The sequence below is a fragment of the Leptonychotes weddellii genome, chromosome 5 (genome assembly GCF_054177405.1).
Source record: "Leptonychotes weddellii isolate Sample4059 chromosome 5, ASM5417740v2, whole genome shotgun sequence".
Taxonomy (NCBI): Eukaryota; Metazoa; Chordata; class Mammalia; order Carnivora; family Phocidae; genus Leptonychotes; species Leptonychotes weddellii.
In genome coordinates, this window is record NC_138373.1 from 27,119,235 (window position 1) to 27,144,107 (window position 24,873).

General features: G+C 41.4%; 1 protein-coding gene across 4 annotated transcripts in view; it reads left to right on the forward strand.

The window, feature by feature from the left end:
- TXNDC11 (thioredoxin domain containing 11) overlaps positions 1-24,873 on the forward strand; it is a 60,638-nt gene that overhangs the window by 2,864 nt on the left and 32,901 nt on the right. Inside the window, exons 2-5 of one of the 4 annotated variants that reach the window (XM_081820014.1) lie at positions 3,853-4,069; positions 7,676-7,773; positions 11,128-11,257; positions 21,369-21,462. In XM_081820014.1, the coding sequence (XP_081676140.1) occupies positions 3,853-4,069; positions 7,676-7,773; positions 11,128-11,257; positions 21,369-21,462 (539 nt within the window). Of the gene's footprint in view, positions 1-3,852; positions 4,070-7,675; positions 7,774-11,127; positions 11,258-21,368; positions 21,463-24,873 lie in introns of those variants that run through there. The other 3 variants (XM_081820017.1, XM_081820015.1, XM_081820016.1) reach the window with 3 other exon arrangements.

Here is a 24,873-nt window from a genome sequence, read left to right on the forward strand (position 1 = left end):
GATCTAGGTAGAGTTTCTCAAAAACTTGTAGCAAGTTTTAAGAGTTAAATGGAAACTTGTGAATGTTTCTGGTGGAGCAGAGGCAGATGTTTGTCTTCCCTGGTTAATGTTTGCTTTTCCATGGGCCACGTATTTTATCTGGCTGGTGTACTTTAGGAACCGCTCTGAACACGCAGAGCAGTAATACTGAGTGGATTATTATCCTTTGTTTGGCTGTCACAGACCTACATTTTCCCTCAGATTGTGTTATTTAACACTCAGCATGCAGTTTGACTAGTAGAAGAATCATCTCGAAAGAGGGAAATTTTGGAGCTTTTGATAACGTGTCACGCAGGGCCTTCTTCGTCTCTTTGCATGGCTGCCTGTCATTCAGGTCTCGGCTTAAAAGATCCCCTGTCCCATCACCCTGTTAAATTCTCCACCTAGCAGTGATCCTTTTGTGGGTTTTTGTTTGTTGGGTATGTGTTCGGTTGTGTGTCATCTCCCTTGAGAACATTTTCGTGCTTTCGGCTGTAGCCTGCATGCCTGCAGTGTGGTTTCTGAAGCATACTAACATTTGCTCAGTGAACATTTTTTTAAAATTATTGTGTAAGTGACTGAGTTTTTCAGGTTCTGGAGAACTTTTATATAGACAAAGCTCCCTGATTGAGGGGTTAAAATGGTAGTTTGAGTGAATAAATAGGAGATTTGTTAATACCGCTTCTTCATGATATTAATAATTTTTGGTTACAAATAGGGAAGTAATAGATTTAAACCTGTCTTAATTCAGGAAGCTAACACCTTCTAGATGCAGAGGAGGGCGTGGGATTCTTTCCTTTATGCTAAATGACCCAAGGCTCTTAGAGGAGGTAGGGTCTTGGGTGTTTAGGTTTTCCTTTTTGGTTCTAAATATCTGTCTGTCTGCTGGGCATCTCAGAGCCGGCACACTTTCCTTCTTGTTCTTCCTTCCTGCTACCTTGCTGTATTCTGAGAAGCCAGATTATCAAGTTAGTTTGAACACATATGTGAACATAGAACATAATGATATGGCCCTTAGGATCATGCCTAGTAAAGCAAATGAGCCTCTGACACTTTTATTCTGAGTGTTCTTAATTATGTCTATCTCTGTGGGTTGTTTTTTTTTTTTTTAAAGATTTTATTTATTTATTTGAGAGAGAGAGAATGAGAGAGAGCACATGAGAGGGGGGAGGGTCAGAGGGAGAAGCAGACTCCCCGCCGAGCAGGGAGCCCGATGCGGGACTCGATCCAGGGACTCCAGGATCATGACCTGAGCCGAAGGCAGTCGCTTAACCAACTGAGCCACCCAGGTGCCCCTATCTCTGTGGGTTTATATTTAATTTGCCTTTGCATATGTTCAGATGAGTAGGAGGGTCGGTTTGTTCGTTTCACAAATTATCGAACTTCAGAGGACCAGGCACCATAAACAGTGAGGCTCTAACAGTGAAAAAAATAGGGTTCTTGCCTTCAGGGAGTTAGTGATGTGGTAGAGTAAATAGGTAATCAGTAAAAGAAGTAAGTTACTGATTGTGGTGAGGGGTATAAAAGGCAACCAACAGGGAGCTGAGAGAAAAAAATGAGGTCTCCTACTTTGGGTAGAGTTGTCAGAGGAGGAGACACACCAGCCAAGATGTTTTTCTCATCAGCTTCATGGTGGTATATTTTATTTTCAGTAAAATTACACATTTTACATGTACAGACTACTTTTTTTTTTTTTAAGATTTTATTTATTTGACAGAGACATAGCGAGAGAGGGAACCCAAGCAGGGGGAGTGGGAGAGGGAGAAGCAGGCCTCCCGCGGAGCAGGGAGCCCGATGAGGGGCTCGATCCCAGGACCCTGGGACCATGACCTGAGCCGAAGGCAGACGCTTAACGACTGAGCCACCCAGGCGCCCCCAGATTAATTACTTTTGATAAATTTAACCACCTCCATCCTTTCAGTCAAGATAGAGAATGTTTCCTTCTCCCCAGAAAGTTTCCTCAGTACCCGTACTCTGCAGTCAGTGTTCCTGCCCCACTCCCCACTCTAGATAGTCACTGGTGTGATTATTTTGTTATAGATTAGTTTTGGAATTTTATATAATGCATTCATGTTATATGTATTCTTTAGTGTCTGACTTCTTCAGTGTAATTATTTTGAGAGTCATCCAGTTATGGTATGTATCAGTTCTTTTATTGTTGAGTAACATTTAATTGTAAGAATATACCCCAGTTTATTCTTTCACTTAATGAGTTACTCCAGCTTCTTTATGCTTACTATTTAGATAATTTATCTTTTCCCATCCTATGCTTTCATCCTATGTCTTTATGTTTAAAATGGGTCTCTTTTAGACAGCATTTGGTAGGTCTTGCTTCATTATCTAGTCTGGCATTCTCTTCCTCTTAATTGGGTGGTTTAGTCCTTTTATATTTAATGTAATATTTAATTACATATTTAATATTTGATATTGTTGGGTATAATCCTACCTTCTGGCTATTTGTTTTCCATTTGTACCTTCTGGTTTTTGTTCCTTCCTTGGTCGTTTTCTGCCTTTTGGGTTAATTGAATATTTTCTAGGGTCTCTTTTTTAATTCTGTTGGTTTCTGGGCTAAACCACTGTATTGGTTTTATGCCATGTTAGTGCAGATGTGTGAACAGCTCAAGGTGTTCATTAAGCTCCTTTCACCTGGTGGGATGCAGCCTCAGCCAAGATATTTTGTCTTGATGGGAAAAATAGTGGCAGCTCTGTGACTTCAGACCACTTGTTCATTCTTTTCTGTCTTCTCTTGATCTCTCCCTTTTGGGAACTTCAGGTACTCAGGAAGACTGTTTTCCAGTTAAAATAGGCTGATACTTTGTTATTCATCTTTATTAACCTTTGGATCATGATATCGTTAACCTTAAAAATTAAACAGTTATTTTACCAGAAAAATGGGTTTATTCAGAAATAGCAGAGAACTGCAATCCAGGACATGCAAGCTATGGCAAATCATAGGCAAGTCCCACAGACAAAGGAGAACAACATTATTTTATGGAGAAAGGGGAAGATGGGAGGGGTTGTTGTGAGTGAAAGTCCATGGGAGAGAAGCAAGAGTTTGGGGGGATAACAGTTTTTCAATGGCTGATTGCTGGAGTAGTCAGTCTTTTTGTAGGAGTTGTTACATCTTTTCCTGTTGGGGCTTGTAATTCTTTTCCTGTTGAGGATTCTCCTGTTGGAGTCTAATTGATCATTTTTTCCTGTAATTGACAGGGAGAGGTGCTGGCTCCCCCTTCTGGCCTCCCCACTCCATTTTAGTGGCTTCCCAATATATGTATCTGGAGAAACTACATTATTATTTGTTACTTTTGCCTGAATGCCCTGGATAAGTACAGGTCAACTCCAGCTCATAAACATAATGTTTTCTCAGAGTTGAGTCCATGGTAAGAATTTCCCATAGAAATCTTATTAGTGGTAGCCACGAGAGCTCCCTCTCCTTAGTTCTGAGCAAGCTCGCTGGCTGTTCTGAAGCCCTGGAGATCAGTGGCTCCTTTGGCGAGCCAGGCTGCAGAGAGGTGAGGGAGGAGTGTGTTGGGTGTGGGAGGCAAGAATAGGGATTATTCTAAGACCTCCTTCTCCTTTGCTCTCTGCTGCCTTCCCACCCCACACCTGGGGAGACAGTATTAGAGAGTCGTTTTCAGCATATTGGTCATGTCTTGCATTCTCTCAGCTAAATATTGCCTTAGCACAGCATATTTTTTACTCCAGGGTGATGTTTTAGGAACTCCATGTTCTTACTCAAGGGATTTTTCTCTTAAGCTTCAATCTCCCTCCACAGAAAGCTGTTTTTAGAAGAAGATAAACTTAGCAATCATGTTTGTGTTTGCTCTTTTGTAGTCGAGCAAAAGATGTGATAATACCAGCAAAGCCACCTGTCAGCTTTTTCTCCTCGAGGTCTCCGGTGCTTGACCTCTTCCAGGGGCAGCTGGACTACGCAGAGCATGTTCGCCGGGACTCAGAGGTGGTGCTGTTGTTCTTCTACGCTCCGTGGTGTGGCCAGTCCATTGCCGCCAGGTCAGAGATTGAGCAAGCAGCGGGTCAGCTTTCAGACCAGGTAATGCCAACACTCAGCCTGCAAATGGATGACTCAGCCCTGTGTGCAGGGCTGGTTGTTCCCAGAGAGACCCCTTACCCAGCTTGCTGACTGAGCCAGGGTGAAGGCCAGGAGTCTTACTTTAAAAAATTGTAATGCCTTCTATAAAGAAAAAGGATTTCTGATGGTAAGGGTCATAGTTGGTTAGAGGCAGGAGAGGGAGCAGGAGAGGGTAACACTGAGCTGTGTTTCCTTGTGATGCAGGTCAGTGTTCATCTCAGGGTGCCATGCTGTTTGGTTTCAATGCTGAAAAGCCTAGTTGAATATCCATTGGATACTTGTCCATGAGTTATTTTCTTTTTCTTTCTTTCTTTTTTTTTTAATATTCACATTATTTATTTGAGAGAGAGAATGCATGCGTGCATGTGCATGGGGTTGGGGTAAGTAGGGAGGGACAGAGAGAATCTTAAGCAGGTTCCATGCCCAGCATGGACCCCGATGCAGGGCTGGATCTCACCAGCCTGAGATCATGGCCTGAGCCGAAACCAAGAGTCAGACTAAGCTAACCAGGTGCCCTGCTGTAAGACAGATTTATATGTCATGACTACAATGTAACATACTGACATTTTAAAAATACTTGGACCAAAAAAATAAATAAATAAATAAAAGTAAAAATAAAAAAATAAAAATACTTGGACCAGAACTATATGCAACAAATACTTAATGAAGGTTAACCTTTGTGCTAGACCAAAGGGCTGCACAAATGATTCATCTATATGGCAGTGGTTTTCAACCCAGTGGATCCCAGTTGCCTTTTATAAAACAAATATTTTATGAGGTGTCTTTTGCTGTCCTGAAAAGGAATTCATAGATGATAAAACTTCCCTACACATTAAATTGCAAAAGAGCCAATCTACTAATTATAAAGGTGGGGGAAACAAAGGTAACACAATCAGGTCATGTGTGTTTCAGAATGTAAATGCTGGGGCAAAATAGGTCCTGGTCCCTTTATGGAGAACTTTTGGGGTCAGACTGGTAAAGGTGTGTTGTGTTAGAGACTCAGGTATCATGGGGACACTGCTCTCACTGATTCGAGTTTCCTAAGCGGTAAACAGCTCTTGGTAAAGGCTGGAACCAAACAAAGTAATTTCTGCCTTGGGTTTACATAGGAGTTGCCTTCCCAAGAAATTCGGTGAATACAAAAACCATACTTTGAATTCACATATGAAATGGAATTAGGTCCTGGGCTTGATTACTAACAGGCAGGTTTTCTCCAGCCTCATTGTTGGGCAGGACATTTCAAACTGCCCTGGGGTGCTGGGGATAACTCTTCCCTGTGCAACGCAGTTTCGAGCATCGTGGGCTGTCTCCCACAGTGCCTGCCCACCCCATGCCCTGTAGCTTCCCAGTCAGTCACTGCAACAAGCAGAAGAGATCGCACAGATTTCTAAAAGGCTGCTGCTGAGAACCACTCATCTGAGGTAATTTATGCAGGCAGCTGAGTTCCAGAAGTTTCTTTGGAACTCTGGGTTGGTTTTTCTTAGAAACAATGTTATAAATGCTGGTGAGGCTTTCTGCCCAACCTAGCAAAGCCTTTTGAACCATTATAGATCCCTGAATGTGGTGCAAAGTACTTTTTAAATCTAGTTCTTCATTAGAACTCTTCATTGCCTGGGACACTGGTTCTGAGGGGGTTGTGATTTTGTGTTCCGACTTTGGACCCATGGGATCGATCAGTTCCCAGTACTCCCTTTATCCCCCTCCCCCTTTAAAAATGACTAATAATAGGGGCGCCAGGCTGGCTCAGTTGGTAAAGCATGTGACTCTTGATCTTAGGTTCGTGAGTTCAAGCCTCACATTGGGCAGTAGAGCTAACTTAAAAAAAAAAAAAGGTAATAATAACCAAACTGGCAGACATTTCCAGGGAGGAAGCAGGAACTCTAATGGAGCTCTGGGAGGCAAGCGATAGGTTAGCATAAAAGAAGTCGCCCCTTCATTCCCCAGGCATTGCCCAAGTTTTCTGAATTAAGAGAACATGTGGGGAACAAGGAGGAAATCTGTGTTTAGGGCAGGTGTCAGTTCCTTGTTACCGTATTGTGAGCTGAAGCAGCGGTGTCCTTCTGAGTGAGTTTCGGAGTGGCGTTCTGGTGTACTGGGCCCTGTGCAGTTTCTCATGACAGCTCTGCACACTGGCCCTGGCGTCCCTGTGCTTGGAAGCAGGACCTCAGACTTGGATGGTGGAGTGGTTGGCTAAGGATCACATGACAAGTGGTGAAGGTTATAGTGCCATCCACAGCTAACGGGCACTGCTTTTTTCAAATGTTTTTTCCAGCTCCTTCCAAATGGAGAGCTTATTATTCTGTGTTCTCACTAGGGAAAAGGAGGGGGTTTATTTTTGGAAACAGGCAAAAATCGTTTGAGCCACATTGCTTTAAGTAAAATTAGCAAACGTGGTAGATTGTGCCCTATTTTTGAATAAAAAAATGAGATGTCGCCTTTAAGTAAAGATATCGTTGTTTTCCTTTCTCATAAATGGACTCTAAAAGGAGCTCTAAAGAGCTTCCACGAAGTTTTGAGCAATATTGCTATTTACGACGTGTAAGGAAGGCCTCTAAAAGTGACTTTTCATTTGTAATCTTCATATTTTTTCAATATTACTATGAAAATTTCTTCACATAGCAAAGGTAAAGGAATTGTATATATGATTGCCAGTTAAATGTTGTTAATGACATTTTATTTTGCTTATTTGATCATGTATTTATTTCTCTTACTATTCCTCTAGTCAGTGGTTCTCACCTAGAGGAAATTTTCTCCCCCAGGGGACTTTCGGCAGCATTTGGAGCTATTTTTGGGGATCACTATTGAGGGGGGGACGCTGCTGGCATGTAGTGGGTACAGGCCAAGAATACTGCTAAACCCTACAACCAGTGTGTAGGACTGCCCCTCAGCAAAGACACACATACAGAAAGCCTCCTACCAGTGGAAGGCCAAAATAGCAGTAGTGCTGAAGTTGAGAAACCCTGCTCTAATCTATGAACCCATCTTCTTTGGGGTACTTTTCCAAGTAGATTGGAGACACAGTGACACTTCTCCTGAAATATCTTAGCATCTACTTATAAATATGTGTTTAATTTGTATTTTTGCTGCTTAATACTACATTTTAGAGCATAGCTTTAATTATCTTATTCTTACTGGTTTTTAATGTAGTTGTTAAAAATGGCTTTTGATATTTGTGACGTTTTATTTGCAGCTAACATTTTTTTTCCTTCTCCCATGCTCAGTTTGACTGTCAAAAGATATCCTTCCATTGAGTTTTAGTGTAATCATGCTTAGAAAAAGCTCACTGGTGCTCATTCACTTTAGAATTCAAAGCAAATCATTTCCCTCTTGGACTAGACTGTAAAATACTGGTAAAATACTAGAGTCCTAGCTAGACACCATAGATGAAAGTCTGTCTTTTTTTTTTGTGGTGGTAGATGATGACCTTCTTTGAATACCGGAGATAATTTTTTTCTCACTTTCTGTTTTGGAGAGGAATAGTTCCATTTCTATGATTTTTATCTTTAAAATCTTGGTAATTTTTCAGTTGTTATTCATAGTCATTTGAAACCTTTTTTGGCTCTGCAGGTGTTGTTTGTGGCAATTAACTGTTGGTGGAACCAGGGGAAATGCAGAAAACAGAAGCATTTCTTTTATTTCCCTGTGATATATCTGTATCATCGGAGGTAAGAATTAGTTTTCTAATTCCAGTTACGTTCCGAAGTGAATTTTTTTTCTGTTTAAAAGTATTAGATATTCACTGTAGGAAATTGAGAAAGTACAGATAAGCAAAAAATACAGATAAGCAAAAATAAGAGGATCTGGATATTTAATCAGCCATACATAATCATTATGTGTTTTGATTTATATCGTCCTCTGACTATACATATCCACCCTCTTTTTTTTTTTTCCAAAATAAAAAAATGGGATTGTGTAGTAATAGTATTTCCTAAACTGCTTTTTCTTGCTTGTGTGAACATTTTTTTCATACCATTATGTAGTGTATGGCATTGTTTTTGGTAGTGCTCGCGGCCCTATTGTGCGGTTGTACATTTCGGACATCCTGAAGTACTTTATCGTCTGAAAATACACAAAGGTCCTTATCCTGTCACCTGGCAACATACATAAGCAGGAGGGAATCTTAGCACCTTTTCAGCTGGGAAGAAAGTTACTATGAGTCCCCGGTCCTATGCCCATAATCCTGAAACCCAAAGAGCTTTGAAGTCCTGAAAAGTTTTCGTAAATTTTGTTCCGTATGCATTCATCTAGCCTGAAGTAACAAGAGGCTGCCTTTGGTCTTTATCCCACTTAAGGAGCCAGTTTATTTATTATGCTGCAGAAATATTGGTGTTTGATTTTGGAATACTGCCCAGACGTTGCTGTGAGTGTTAAGTAATGTCTAAAATCGGTCTTGAAGAATTTTGGAGACAGATGAGACTTTAGACTTTGTTCAGTGTAATTGGCTTGAAGTTTGTTAATGAAGGTAAAATGGGTAAAGAACGTTTGATTAGTAGGAACTTTACTTTTTATGCTTTATTTTTTCCCTCCCTCTGAACTTCCTAGGCTTTAATCAGTGAGGATTTATAAGAAACATCAAACTATCATTTGTAGATTATCTGTCACGTTCCATCACACCTCATGTTTCTAAAATAAAATGTTGTGTGGCATGTAGTATTGTTTCTCAAGAGCTGTTAAGTAATATTTGAGCAAAAATGCACTTTCTTACCCCATCTCCACCTTCAAAGTCTCTTCTAGATACAAGAGTACTTCTCAGAGAATAAACTGTTGCATTTGAAGATGCTAAAGCTGTCTGCTCTGTAATGGGATAAATAAGCTTGCCCTGCGAAGGTTCCTGCAGTTCTCTTTTTGGAAGTAGACAATATTTGGAGATAGGAAATAGGTCACAGGTGCCTAGTGAGGAGTATAGGCCTTGCCACTAGGTAACCCAAGTCAACTGCCCAGAGGTGGGCCTAATTTGATGGGATACTAAAATCAGGAGAGTTCCCTTGAATCAAGTACAAAATATCTTTTTGGGTTATATGGCTGTGCAGTATATTGTCTTATACTGTTTGTTTTCTTAGATTTATGGAAAGATTGAAAGGACAGGCAAGGAACCTTAGAAACATCTAGTCCATCCTTCTCATTTTATGAGGAATTTGAGGTTGATACTCTCCTTGAAGTGCTTGCCCCTCATCTTTGCCTGTTAGGTTTTACTTGTTTCAGTTCGTTCAGACCTCTTAATACTCACTTGAATATCTCCCATTCCCAGTGTACCAAAAACAAGCAAGTGCTAAGGCACAGAGATACCTGAAAGGTAGCCTTTTCATATCCCGTTTAAGAATCTGCAAGTTCTCTGTTCTATACATAACACACATGAATGAATATGTGTCTTCAGCTAAGCTCTCCTGTGACCATTCGGTGGTGCTGAGGTTCTCTTGGTTAATAGTGCTTGCAAACGTGGCCCCTCAGCCTCATCCCTGGGCAGCCAGACCATCGCTGTCCGTGTGTTTCTGTTGTTCCTGTGTTCGTAATGGCTTACCTACTAGTGGCTGCTGAGATTAATAGACTTTCTGTTTTGCTTTTAAGTAGATTCCATTTTTTTTGCTTGTACTGATACCACTCACTAAGAAAGTTTATAAAAGGCTCTAAGGCAGGGAGTAGTTTCTTCTAACACTCTGTTCACGGCTCAGCAGCCCTGGATCAGCTCGTCCCGTGGTCGTGACTGTGGCATGTTGGTAAAATGTGTTTTGCACCTGCATTCTGAGATCTTCTCAGCTTTTACAAGTCACTGGGATCCTTCTAACGACCCTCCAGGAGGCTGTTTGCCTGAGTAGATGATGTTTCCAGATTTGTTGGCTCCGTTTTGCTGAACAAAATGTGTTATCAGATGATTTTTTGATTTCTTCCTTTAAATTAAAAATTGTTAGTGGCTGATGGGGTTGTTGGTGGTGGTAATTTTTAAATTAATGTAGGTCTTGAATTGATAGAGTTGTTAACTCTGTCTCCCAGCTGTGCATGTAGAGCGCTATTTTTACTTTTTTCATGCTAACATTCTTTTGTTTGGCATCATATTTTCAGTGCACCCTGAAGAATTGTGTTTATCTCATCCCATTATATGTGTGTTTGTCATTTATGTAAGCATATGGTATTGGGATCACAGCATTTATGTAAATCTTTACTATGCTCTGTTTATTTTGCTATTAACAGCAAGCTTAATGTCAATTTCTATTTAGACAGAAGAATGGTTATGGAGTTATTATATTTCACCTTACTCCCCCATCCCGCCACATACCATTCATTTATATTTGAGCAGCGTCTGCATTGTGCAAGATTGAAGAAAGCCATGTGAGGATTCTGATTAGCTTAGGAGGGTAACTGAAAGTTGGTCTTATTTCTTAGCAATGCTAAATCAAATTCCTGTGCATCCCTAAGCACACCTGGAAGGGAAAATAAGATCATTTTTGCAGATCCCTAACTTTGTCCCTTCCCATTATCCTTTTTTGTTATAGTAAAGCGTTCAATAGGTTTCAGGTTATTTAGTGATCCTTTGTGTAAGTGCCTATGGGAATATTTAATAAGTACGTTTTAGTAGGCCAAGGGCCAGTTGCTCAGCTTGTTTTTTATTTCAGGGTGATGTGTAAAAGAAAGCACCCCCCCCCCCACGTTGAATTATGTAGTTAAGATCCTGCAATCCTTTAGCATTTGGTCAGTTTCCAGGATTGCCTTTCTGTTTGGTTTTGTTTTTTAAAGAAATATTATGGGAATTTTTCTTTTTCTCCCAGAGGCTAGAATGAATGTTTTTTGTTTGAAATTCAGTTTGCAGTTGAATTAAGCTCATAGAAAAGTAGTGGCTGCTTGTGCCACCCGGCACATGAAATGCTTACTTTCAGTTGGTCCTCCATTCACCTCCCGGGACACAGGCTACTTACCTATGAAGCAGTCAGGATCGTCTTGTGGTGTTGATGATTTCAGTTATACGTTACAGGTTTAATGCATGGTGTATTATTTTTATTTTTTTATTTTTATTTTTTTGGTACTAGTTTTGGACCAATCGAATACAAAGGCCCCATGAGTGCTGTTTACATTGAGAAGTTTATCCGCCGGGTGATGAAACCACTTCTCTACATCCCATCTCAATCAGAATTACTAGATTTTCTCTCAGACTACGAGGTACCTGTCTTTCATATCTCCTCCCATCCCCAAGGTTTCACTGGGTTGTGTTGGATTGTTTATATTAGAAGGGTTTTTTATACCTCTTGATTTGCAGCAATGAAAATATCACATTATAGATAAGCCCCAATTAAATGATTTTTGAGATACTCGATCGTAGGGATGGTTTGGCCGAGTGAGTTTTGAGAGAATGGAACACTTGTAAACCTTGTGAATTTTTTGTTTGGGAATTTCCAGCAGACTTTCAATTTGTCTTATGATGAGCTTAGAGCAGATAAGAATTAACTTACAGGTTTATATGCACCTGCAAATTTCTAAAAATTTTATTTGACACTGTATGGCATGTTACTATGGAATACTTGGTTTTACTTGTCAGCTGTAGTTTAGCTTTAAAAAAAACTGGGAATGTGTGCCCTTCTATTTTATAATTTGCATAACTCTTTCAAGGTCTTATTAACAGAAAGTTTCCTAACATGGCTTCTCTGCTGCTTTCCCATTGCCAGCTTCATCCCCTGATAAATTGTTTTTTATAGGATCTTCAGTGTGTGTTCAGGACCTCTTATTATTGAGAGGCCAGTATAAAGCTTAAAATAATCTCAATAAATTATAAGAACAGTTCCACAGAAGAAGTCATTGCAGCAAGTGTAAATCATACTTGGGTACAGCAAGTAAAAATGATACTTAGATACAGGACCATAGGTACCTGAGACATAAACCCTACGAATCCAGACCTCACTGAGGATTTAGTAATTGTGACTGGGTTGGATTTTACCTTTTGCACTGGGGAGATTTTATGTAGATTGGACATGAATTTCTGTCGTTACAGCTTTTTGGTCATGTTAGGAACACTGTTTATGTGTTAACTCTGAGTAGATTCTTTAAGCAGCAGTGTTAATATCTAGTTATTCTGCTTGTAAGTTCTCAGCTGTGCATTAGAGTGAATGTGTCCTTACTCTTACGTGGCTATGGGATGGCTTTCTATGCCCCTCACAGGCTTGTCTCTCGTTCTGCGAGGGCAGGCACGGGATGGCTCTCTGTGCCCCTCACAGGCTTGTCTCTCGTTCTGCCAAGGCAGGCTGGCAGCTGGGAGCCACCCTGGGTGCCTGGGCCTGGTCCCACTGGCAGCACTAACTGGTTCTGTGACATGGGGCAGGTCACTCACCTGCCAGGCATCAGGGGACTGGAACGGGCATTTAACTCTTAGTTGCAATAGTTGTGTGATAGGTGGGTTTTAATGTAGATTTGCAGTAGATGACGGTCACGGAGGCGGTACGGCAGAATGGTGAAGAATCAGGACTTAGACACTGAGCTCCGTCACTTGTTAGCTGTGTGGCCTATGGACTTCTTAACCTCTTTAAGCCTCCATGCCTTCATCTATAAACAGGGATTAAATAAGACATGAAAGTGCCTGCAGGATGTATTCCCAATAAATGAAAACTTATCCATAGAAATGGCGTCATGGGAAAATCCTGGATATTTAGCACTATTGAGAGAACTCGACATGTGTGTAATGTTTGCTGGAACTTCCTACTTATATAAGAAATCTTTTGTTTGTTTTATAATTAAGATGATAAAAAATGACCTGCAGGGGTGAAGAGGTCTTCCTTCAGGTAGGCTTTGTAGGGACTTCTGTAGGACACTGTGCCTAGTTTTGCTTGAAATCCTGTTTTTTTCTTTACATTTTCACTGAGTTTCTCCTAAAAAATAAAGGGAAAAATGGCAGACGAGCAATGGCACATGAATAAATAGTATATATTATGTGTTCACCCTTTCAAAGAAAAGTATGGAAACCATTGAGATCACTTAGCGTTATAATAAGAGTACCGAGAGGCAACTTCATTATTATTTTCAGCTCCTTTGGAGATCTGTATCCAGAGAGTTCAGAGCCAGTTCTTAGCAGGGGTCATGTGATAAGGAGTAGGACTCAGCTAGGACTCTAGAGGTCTAGGTTTTAGTCCTGACATTAGCAAGTCTCTGACTTCTGAGTTTTACACAGATTTCTAGTCTCTGAAGGTAGGGAATTGGCTCACATAATCCTTTCTGACTATTTTGACTTTGATGAAGTTTAGAGGCTGAAAGAGGGAGGCAGAAGAAGGTTCATCAGTTACTGGTTGGGGAAGTTTTTTTGAGACATGCCTTTGAACATCTGTATCAGAGCTCTTTCTGATCTTGTTTTGTTTATGGCCTCTATAGTGTCTCTGTGGTTGGACCTGCAGGAGAGAGGCGAGTTCCCCTTTATGACTGAGCAGCAAAGCTGGTTCCTTACCTTTAGCCTCTGCATTCTCTGAATCTACTTGTTAGCAGTGCTTTCAGAGATGATGCTCCAAGTTTGACGCTGAGTTCACATCAGACTCACTGATGTGCTGGCGACATTACTCATTTCGGCGGCCTGCTGAGTTAGAATGATGTACAGCAATGTTCAGACTGCCTTTAAAACAGGACCAAGAAGGTGCTGCCAAGATGGGACCCTGTATGGCCTGTCAGCCTTTAGAATGCTTCCTCCCAAAGTGGTAGATAGCTTTTATCATGTTAGTATCATCTTTCACTGGGCTGCTTCTCACTGAGATGAAATTGCCTGGTTGGCAAGAGACAATATTTGATTAATGGTGAAAGAACTCAGGAGGCCAGCCCAGCATGGCACTTGTGAAACCATCTATCTTGTGAAACCTACCAACACTGCCTAGATGGTCTCGGTTTCGTGCACACTCTTTGTAAGATAACGTAACGGCAAAATGTTAGATCCAGAAATGAAACCACCGCCATGGCTTCGAGAGTCGAATAAAGAGGAAAGGTAAAGACATTTTTGGAGGCCCCGCTATAGAGCACAATATGCTTCTGGACATTCCTCTGAATTAAGGTTTCCCAACCTCGGCATTATTGACACTTGGAGTCAGGTAGTTCTGTGAGGGTGGGGGCTGTCCCACACTTTGCAGAATGTTTAGCAGCAGTCTTGGCCTCCACCTACTGGATACCTGTAGCACTTCCTTCCGCCCTTAGCTGTGACAACCAAAAATAGCCAGGCATTGCCAGATGTTCCCTAGGGGGACAAAATCACCTCAGTTGAGAATGTCTCTTGTAAATTACTGTTTTTCCCAAATAAGGCCTTAGGATGCTTCACAGGTATTAGAACAAACAGATCTTTTTTTTTCAGGTAGCACGCAGAATGCCACAATCTAATTGTTGCAAGCTTATCTCATATCACAGTGGCAGAGAGAATATGGAAATCAAGCAGTGCCTTGACTGGAAAATCCTGGAGCGTTATCTGGGGGGACTAGAGACAGGATGAGTTGTATTTGTCATCAGTAGAGCTGTCCGTGATGTTCAGCCTTATACTCATTGTTACTGCCCCTCTCCACAAAATATGCTTCCTAATATGTTAAGGGTCTTGCTAATTTAAAGAAATCTTACTATGAAAGGTACATCTTTTGATCAAGAGCCTTATCTCGTAATTTTTGTGTTTTGTAAAGGGATTTCAATATTAAGTGTATTTAAATTTAAGTATACCAGAATTGGGCTAAAATAATGCTTTAATGTTTTTGTGGCACTTCTGAGGTTTGTTAGAATGGCAATGCTTTTTGCTTATGTCTCTAGGTGTGTTTGTGACATCTTGAAGGAGTGCATTTGATAATTGTCCCCTCATTAAAAAAAACCATACTGATTAATTGTAAATTCATTTGTCTTTAATCGAGATATTTGTAAGCAGTTTGGACCGTCATAAAATTGTGCCATTAGTGTTTATTACTTGGGAAGTGATGATATTCTGGAAGTAATAACCTTTAACATAAACTTTTATTATGTGTATCCTGACCATATATGTATATGCTTATGTTGCTGTCACAAAGAGAAATGCTCTAGTTTTATCTTGGTTTGAATTTTTGTAAGTCCCTCAGATGAATCCTTCCAAAAGCCTCTTTCAGTTGATTTGATATTGAATTACCGAAAACAGTAGAAGTTTTTAACCAGTGGAAAACATTGTATTTAACTTGATATCTCAAACCTGCCCAAATTGGTTTGCTCGTCATTAACTCTAGTTTTCTAGGTTTTAGTCCTGACATTAGCAATGTCACTGAGCCTGGATGCACTGAGTAGAATATGACACTGAGCCTGGATGCAGTTTTTAGGAAAATAATTTTGCCTTTGATTTATTGAACATCACAGAAAGACATTGCAGGGTGAATATTATAAATACTTGTTTCTGTAAGTTCCAAAATACTTTACTCGTTATTAGCCAATAAAGAATGTGTAAACTATGCTCTGGTAAAGTGCCCTCCAGTTTTCACGTGCTTTTGCTTCTGATCTTCCTCAATAGCCATGTGAGATAGAAATGATAGGTCCTTCTAAACATATTCAGAAGGTGGGGGGCACAAGGGGTGTAATTTAACCCTCAGTGGAGACTGGCCTGTAGGGCTTCTGGCTCCCCAAATTCTTGCTTGTATCCAAAGAAATGTTTAAGGTCTCAGAGTTGAAACTTCACTGTGGATCTAGAAGTTAAAACTTTGGGTGTTTAACTATTTTATGTCATTTTTCAGGCTTTCTCTTTCAGGATAGAAAAATTTTGAAGGTGTTGGCTTCTTAATTTGTAACTTTTTCCCCTTCATTTTTAGGAATGGTGTTTAAGAATAAATAGTGATTGAGGATGGGGCCATGGGTGTTGACCTGCTGTTAAGGCAGCAGGGTCTCACTATTTCGTGTTACTGAGTGGGTGTTCTGTGTAGGATAGTCACAGTATCGAGGCAGGGTAACGTCTAGATTTTTCTTCTCAGATATGCACTAAAATCATACCTGCCTTGGAGCGCCTGGTTGGCCCAGTTGGGAGAGCATGCACTCTTGATCTCGAGGGTTGTAAGTTTGAGCCCCATGTTGGGTGTAGAGATTCCTTAAAAATAAGTAAGTAAATAAGTAAATAAATAAATGAAATCATACCTGCCTTATAAATAATGAATGCCACTAGAAACTGAGGTAAACTTGCCAGTGGATACTGCAGAGGGAGAAGAAGAGCTTGAAGTCCTCTTGTTGCAAACCATATTAAGAAATTCTATTTTCGGGCGCCTGGGTGGCTCAGTTAGTTAAGCGAGACTGCCTTCGGCCCAGGTCATGATCCTGGAGTTCCAGAATCGAGTCCTGCATCGGGCTCCCTGCTCAGCCGGGAGTCTGCTTCTCACCCGACCCTCCTCCCTGTCATGCTCTCTGTCTCTCATTCCCTCTCTCTCTCAAAAAAAAAAAAAAATCTTAAAAAAGAAAAAGAATTCTACTTTCTTCATTCCCTCCATCTGTAGAATCCCTCTTCCTTGAGGGTTCTTCCTGCCTGTTTAAGATACAGACAGGAAAGTGTCGTTTATTACTTGTGGACAACATAGACAAACATATGCCAGGGGCATTTTTATTTTGGTGAATGTCAAGTTGAGTGGGCAGGGAATAGCGTTTGGTAATGGTAATGTCACTTACAAGTTCAGGAGTTCTATGGCTCTTCTAATTTTAGTATTTTTTTAGGTATCATTTGACAGGTATCAGTAGCTTCTACATCAATAATGCTTTTTTGTTTTTGAAAGCACTTGACAGAATCATCTGATTTGTGCCTTGTAACCTACCTACCAAAAGCCAACAGTATTATTTAGAATGCTTATCTTGTATTTGCAGCCAAAATAGTTTTTGATTCTTTTCATGAGTTTTCTGTAATTTATCCACTTACGATCAGTGATTTAGCGTACATCCATTAATTTATTCTTAGCAGGTTTGGCAAACCACATTGTTTTAAATTTAAGTGGGATGGGGAACAATCTTGGGAATCTTTTGGAGGGGAAAGTTGGGTGTTAGGAAAATTGCCTGGTGATAGAAAACCTGAGCCTTTTGGAGAAAAACCTAGTAGAATGCCTGGCACCTGCTGTTACCTGTTGTTTGTTAGTAAAAGTCTACTCTGCAGTTGAGCAAATAAATAGGTACCACCTCTGTCAACTCCTAGGTTGATAGCACCATGAATGAAACAGTTTTGAATTTTCTCGGGTGTGAGTTAACATTAGTAAGAAATACTTCCAGTGCCATGGAGTAGAAACACTGAGGTTACTATTCTTACGGCCACTAGAGGGTGTGCGCACCGTCTGCCAAAATGTATGCCTCACTGCAAATGGTGTTCACTTAGCAAAGAAATACTTTATGCTGATGAGGTTTGCTGGCCTCCTATAAATAGCCTCTTTCCAGCCTCCTCATGATAGCAGGTGCTGAGTATACTGTACCCCAGGGAATGGAATTAAAAGCATGCAAACTGGGTCAAGTTGTAATCTGGTACTCATCATGTTTTAGTCTCGCTAAATTGTAGGAGGCGCTTTGTCGTATTTCTCTTTTTGTCTCCATTCTTCCACTCATTCACAAATGTTTATTTTGTGCCTGCCCGGTGCCAGGTACTGTCTGAAGTGGATATGTAGTGATGAACAAGAGAGACCCTCTGGAGATAAACAACAAACAGGAACACAGACAAGGTGCAGGGAGTTGAGAAGTGTCCTCCCAAAATGCCTGTCTGCCCAGAACCTCAGCATTGGCCTTATTGGGAGATAGGGTCTTTACAGGTGTCGTTAGTTAAGGATCTCGAGATGAAAGCATCCTGGACTTAGAGCAGGTCCTAAACCCAATAACTGGTGTCTGTATAAGAAGAGGAGAGGACACAGAGACACCGGCGAGAAGGCCATGTGAAGCCACAGGCAGACACGGGAGTGATGCAGCCACAAGCCAGGGAATGTCTGGAGCCACCAAAAACTGGGGAAGAGGCAAGGAAGGATTCTTCCTCGGAGCCTCCAGAGAGAGCACAGTCCTGCTGCCCTCCTGATTTCGCACTGCTAGCCTCTAGAACTGTGAGAATAAATGTGTTGTTTGAGGCCACTGAGTTTGAGGTAATTTGTTAGGGCAGCTCTAGGAAACTAATGTACAAGGTCGTTTCAGATAAGTGCCCAAAGGAAAATGAAGGAGGGTGATGTGGTAGACGCAAGGGCAGGGAGGAATGGTATAACTGATTTAGAAGACAGGGAAGCCTTTCCTCTGAGGAAAGGATGTCGCAGCAGAAACTTCCACTGAAGCCTGTGTGTGAGGCAGCCCTGAGGAAAGATGGAGGGAGTGCTTCAGGAGGAGGGAACAGGAAGTCAGAGGTCCTAAGGAAGGACTAGGACTGGTGGAGCCAGAGCAGAGGGCACAGTGGTAGGAGAGGAGGTCACAGAGGTGTCTTCCTTTTTTTTTTTTTTTTAAAGATTTTATTTATTTATTTGAGACAGAGAGAATGAGAGAGAGAGAGAGCACATGAGATGGGGGAGGGTCAGAGGGAGAAGCAGGCTCCCTGTCGAGCAGAGAGCCCGATGCGGGACTCGATCCAGGGACTCCAGGATCATGACCTGAGCCGAAGGCAGTCGCTTAACCAACTGAGCCACCCAGGCGCCCGAGGTGTCTTCCTACTGTCGTGGGTCCTGATTAAACCTGACCGTGACACGCGTGAGGGAAGAGCACGGGCACTTGAGCTCCTGTGTCCGCTCACCTGGTGGCCAGTTAAGCATCCAGGAATGGACCAGTAGGACCCTGGGGGTGGAAGACCTTCACACGTTGGTAAGCATCCGAGTGAGGAGGGACAGCCTGTGGATCGGCAGGGCTTGCTCCCCAACTTCAGCCCAGCGTCAGGCAGGTCTACGTGCTCGGCTGTCTCATCTGAAAGAGCCTCACAGGGGCGGGGCCTGGACAGAGTCGTCTGCCTGGCAGTGGCCCCTGGGTTTATTTGCTGCTGAGCAGGCTATGGGCCTGGACCTAGAAAGGTCCTTGTGTGTGAATATGCACTTTTTTGTTTGAAATATTTTAAGGTTCATTCTCAAACATGCCGGTTTTCAAAATTTAATACAGACCATTAATGGTATTGTGCATATTTGAAAAATAACACTTGAAATAGACTTTGCCTGTTCCTTGTGTTCTGAATGGCTAGTTTTTTACAATTTCTGTAGCTTTGTATCATCCCCTGTAGTTGTTGAGTCTTATGGTCTTCATTTCTTTGGCAATGAGAAGTGAAAATAATTTTGCAGATGGGATTGTTTGCTTTGTATTGTTTATGGGATTGCTTTGGTCAAAGTGCTTGAAAATTGCAGTGCTGGTTCTTTTGAAGATGAGACTCCTTCCTCCAAACTACGAAGGCCCTTGGAAAACTGCAGCTGTGAGGCTGTCAACAAGAAAGTCTTCCCTTATAGAGGTGTCCACCCTGTTACTTGTTTTGAAAGGTTGAGTTTGGGTTTTCCTTGAAGACTGCGAATTTGCATTTTCCTTACTTCAATACTATGTGTACCTGTTCATATGTATGCATGAACACGTGTAGTTGCACCCTGCGTGTAGACAGATGCATGCTTGTGGGCCATGTGTCCACTCTCAGCATGAGTGAGAAGAGGGCTGAAATTGACCTCATTTAATTTTTAGCCACGAAACAGTTATTAATATGTAGGATGAATTTATTCCATTTGATTTTGGTTTGGAAGATTGGTCAGAATTTAAAGAAACTTAAATGAGTCTGTTGTCTTTCTGTTAGTTTCCATTTTTGTTATCTTTTGTGCCCAATATTAACGAAGTGACTAGAATTTCTAAAGATGTTGTCTTTCTTTGTTTTCGGTAGAAGCGCTTATTACACTGTCATAGCCTTGTTTGAAACCGTAAGAACCCAAACACTGTAATTCTACTTGAAGTCAGTTCTGGGTCGGCTTGTTAAAAACATGTTGAAGGAGTTTAGCAGAAAAAATGTTGTTTTCTGATTTCCTCAGTTGTTTGAGAAATAAATTTATGTGCTGTTTTCTTTTTTTTAGATATTAGGATTAAACATTCTGACTCTGTTTCTAAAAACCAGTTGATTTATTTAAAATTGAATCTTAAAATAAGCAAGTGTTTTAGATTTGAAAGGGTGTGTTTTCCACTACGGATCAGAAATTTCCTTTTTTTACAGTGTACTGATGTAAAATTTTACCAACAGATTAAATTTCTACTTTACCTTTGGGATCTGATTTTGTCCCAGTGATCAGATCAGCTCCATTTACTTATTAAGCATGTGCTTTAGGGCCAGAAAGGGGTCTTTACATTTGCCTAGTGCTTTATCAAGCTCATTCTTCTCAGTAACCTTGTGATGAATTGTCCCCATTTGCCAGAGAAGGAGGCTGAGGCTTTCCATTGAAGTGTCCACCCAAGACCATTCAGTGTCAGACTCCAGGCCCAGCACTCTTTCCCCAGGGATCTCACAGTTTGGCTTTTAGGGCAGATACGATTATCACAGGATGCCACCAGACAGAATTTGTGCCACAGGGCCTTCAAGAGAAGGAAGCAGTTACCCTGACGTGGAAGGCAGGATTGGTCTGGTAGGGGACAATTAATTGGTTTGGCAGAACGCAGGGGTGTTCTGTGCTAAAGCTTAGATAAGTGGATTGAGCAGGTGGAAAGAAACTTGTGGGAGTGGAGGAGCAAGAGGGTAAGAGATGGGCCTTCCACAGACTGACCTGACCAGAGAGGAAGGTTGTCATTGTATAATGTGGGGGTCTGGGTATGGGGGCAAAGAGCCCCTGGAAGGATGACCTTGAACACTAGCTGAGCCAGTCTCATTTAACCTGATTTCCCTAAGTGTGAAGGCATGTTTAGAGTAAATGAGAGGAAGCGATTGAGGAAGAAATCTGAGAAAGGTTATAAAGAAATCATTGATTTAGTTTGCCTAGAGGCACTAAACAAAAGGCATGAGTTACTCGAACTTGATGGTGAGGTTTCTAGCCAGGGACTTAGAAGAACTCTAAGCAGGGCCCCTGGGTGGCTCAGATCGTTAAGCGTCTGCCTAAGAACTGTAAGCAGAGGGTGGAGAGATCCACTTAGGGAGAGGGAAGGAAGTTTCAGCTCTGAATGCCCCTGTGAATGCTCTGCGTCTCCATCCCTTACCCTGTTGGTTGTGTAGATGGAGGGAAAGCTCAGTACTGTTCCGCAACTTTGTTCATGTGGTTAGCCTTCTTAAAAAATGAAACACAACAAATTGCAGTTGCCAAATAATGATGGCATGTCCAGATATAAAATATTCCTGTGACGCAGTGGCCTCTGGTCCCTCAGTCACCTCATTCTGCTCTTGTTCCTGCAGCCTGGAGTCCTCGGCTACTTTGAGTTCAGTGGCTCGCCCCAGCCTCCTGGTTATCTGACCTTCTTCACTTCAGCACTGCACTCACTAAAGAAAGGTAAAAATAATTGCTATCCAGACATTGGTACTTGCAAAAAATGTGTGTATATTGAGATCTTCTTTTACATATGTTACCCTTATGATTCTATATTTAAATTTCCCGATTCCTTTTCTCTGTATTTATATAAAATACACTGTTTTGTGTTCTATTGGCAAACAAAATACTATGCTATTTCAAATACAGTCTAGTCTCTAAGATGTGTAGCTTTTTAAACTGTGGTTTGATCATACTGTGTCTGCAATTATATATTTTGCAGTTGAAAATTTATACCATAACCTTTCTGAGTGTATAGTTACAAGTTTTGGTCAGAATTTTAGTGGTTATATTACCAGTTGGATATACCATAACTTGGGAATACATTTCCTTTGGGGAGTATTTTTACAAGTATAAAAGTCATGTCACATTATAGCATAAGTATGCATCTATATATATATATGTATAATTTTGTTTTATTTGTTTATACTCAGCTGAATCATACATTATTTGAGGTCCCTACTTTTTAAATGAAACATTGTGTCCTGTCCATCTTTTCATGTTGTTCCATGTTCTTCTCTGTAACAGTCATGACCTCCTGTCAGTTTTCTGTTGGATACACTTTCATCTGCTCACTTGTCTGTCTTCTCTGATACACTTTCATCTGCTCACTTGTCTGTCTTCTGTTACCGTGCTGGTCCAGGCCCATTCCCCCACCCCTGGACTAGACCAGTGGACCCTCAGCTGGTACCCACTCTTGCCCCTTCTTCCTCACATTAGGGTCCATTCTCCCCAGCCTCTAGGCCCAGGTCTCCACTTGTCAGACCCCAATTCATCCTTCAGGGTCCAGTCAAATACCACTTCTACAGTTTCCCCTGATCTCAGTTGGGTATCCTATTGCTTCTCATTTGTAGCACTTAACATAGTTTATATTTATGTATGAAGTTATGAGATTTGTTTAATGTCTGTCTTCTTCCTCAGACTGTGCAATTTCTGAGGGTGGGGCCCGTGTGTCTTCAGGAAGTGCTTTTCCTCCAGCATCTGGCACATAGCAGGGGTTCAGTCACTGTTTGCCAAGTGAGCGATCAGATTGATGGCTGTGTCATCTTTCCCCCAGTAGATCAACCAAAAATATGTAACTGTCCTTCTGTTACTGGGTATTAGATTGCTTCCATATTTTGAGGGAAGGAGGATTAGAATAGTATACTAGTAATACATCAGTCATATCACTGGCCATTTTAAGATAGACACTGTCTTAGGGTTGTATGCATAGAGAACTACTGCATTCGTGTTTTTCACTAGGGACATTAAGAGAGGAAATCAGGCTGTCACATAAGTATGTGTCTGTCCACTTGAAAGACTCTGAGCTGCCCAGATTCAGGTGACTAAGAAAACGTAGTGTAAGTTTAAATTTTGAAAGCAGCATACTGCCAACATAAAAAAGCTTAAGAAGCCGGTACTCAAAAATGTTTTTAGAAAATGAAAGCCCCGGGGCACCTGGGTGGCTCAGTCATTAAGCGTCTGCCTTCGGCTCAGGTCAGGATCCCAGAGTCCTGGGATCGAGCCCCGCATCGGGCTCCCTGCTAGGCGGGGAGCCTGCTTCTCCCTCTCCCATTCCCCCTGCTTGTGTTCCCTCTCTTGCTGTGTCTCTCTCTGTCAAATAAATAAAATCTTTAAAAAAAAAAAGAAAGTGAAAGCCCTGGGGCGCCAAGGGGCTCAGATGGTTAAGCGTCTGCCTTTAGCTCTGGTCGTGATCTCTAGGTCCTGGCATTGAGCCCCGTGTTGGACTCCCTGCTCAGTGTGGAGTCTGCTTCTCCCTCTGCTTCCCCTCCCTGCTCATGCTCTCTCTCTCTCTATCTCTCTGTCTCAAATGAATAAATAAAATCTAAAAAAAGAAAAAAAAAATGAAAGCCCCCTAGAGATCTCAAGCGAAAACTGTACGTGAAAGGCCAATCTGCAATCACTTACTCATCGACATGATGGTAGCATTCAAGTTCTTGAGTTGAAGAGGACATTTCAAGATGGTGGAAGGATGTTTTATTATCTGGTTAGCTTATGTTGTGTGCTAATGATTCATCTTAAATTACTTTTTCATTCAGAGGTTTTCAAAATATTACTTCTTTTTTGGAAGAACCTTTCCAAGTACAAGATACAGTGATCTTTTAGCCCCTTTTTTTTCTTTTCTTTTTTTAAGCAAAGGAAGATGATAAATGGGTAAAAACTATTTGAAGGAACAAAGTAAACCTCTTTGGTCGAATCCCTAATATTGACAAATGATCACAGGCAGTTTCTTCTCAGAATAAACCTAGTCTCTGATTACCTTGGCTACATTTCTTCCCTAGCTTGTGACTCTAGTGGGGTCTGGTAAAATCCTCTTGCATATGAACTTTGCAAGAGCGGAGATTCATTCTAATTCATCATTTTTCACTTCGTTTTTGTGGGTAAGCTCTCACTTAAGTTTAATGAACCATTTTTAGAAGAAAAAGTCAAGTTTGGAATGACGACTTCCCATAATATGTGCACTAAAACCTTGCTTTGGGCATCTGGTTTTTTCCTCCACTTTTCTTTCTCATACCCAGAAGTCAGACAGTATTTTACTTATTAATAGTAGCTGTTCAGTAAGAGAAATGTGTGCACACTTTTTTTTTTTTTTTAAGATTTTATTTATTTATTTGACAGAGAGAGAGACACAGCGAGAGAGGGAATACAAGCAGGGGGAGTGGGAGAGGGAGAAGCAGGCTTCCCGCCGAGCAGGGAGCCCGATGCGGGGCTCGATCCCAGGACCCTGGGATCATGACCTGAGCCGAAGGCAGACGCCTAATGACTGAGCCACCCAGGCGCCCCTGCACACTTTTTTTTTAATGTTATAGTTTGAAATATAAATTATAGGTCAAGGTTGTATTTAGATTATGTACAACAAATTGAGGCCGAAGGCACATTTGCCTCACTTAACAATTGGTTATGGAGAGCTTAACTAGAGAAGTGTTTAGTCTGTTGTGGTAGAAAGCAGATGTCCTGGTTTAACATGCCACAAGTGTTTACAGAATGCACGTATCTTTCCATTGCCTTTATTTTTTTTAATTGTCTTAGAAATAGCCAGGACGCTCTCTGACATTTGTCTTAAGGTAGCTGGCTGGCATGAGTGGACAAGTATTTTGAGAACGTACCGTGTCTAGGTGTGGAGGGTGTGCTACGAGAGAGTACATGCCTACCTCAAGAATGCGTGAGTTTAGTTGTTTTTTTTTTTTAAAGATTTTATTTATTTATTTGAGACAGAGAGAATGAGAGAGAGAGAGCACATGAGAGGGGGGAGGGTCAGAGGCAGAAGCAGGCTCCCTGCCGAGCAGGGAGCCCGATGCGGGACTCGATCCAGGGACTCCAGGATCATGACCCGAGCCGAAGGCAGTCGCTTAACCAACTGAGCCACCCAGGCGC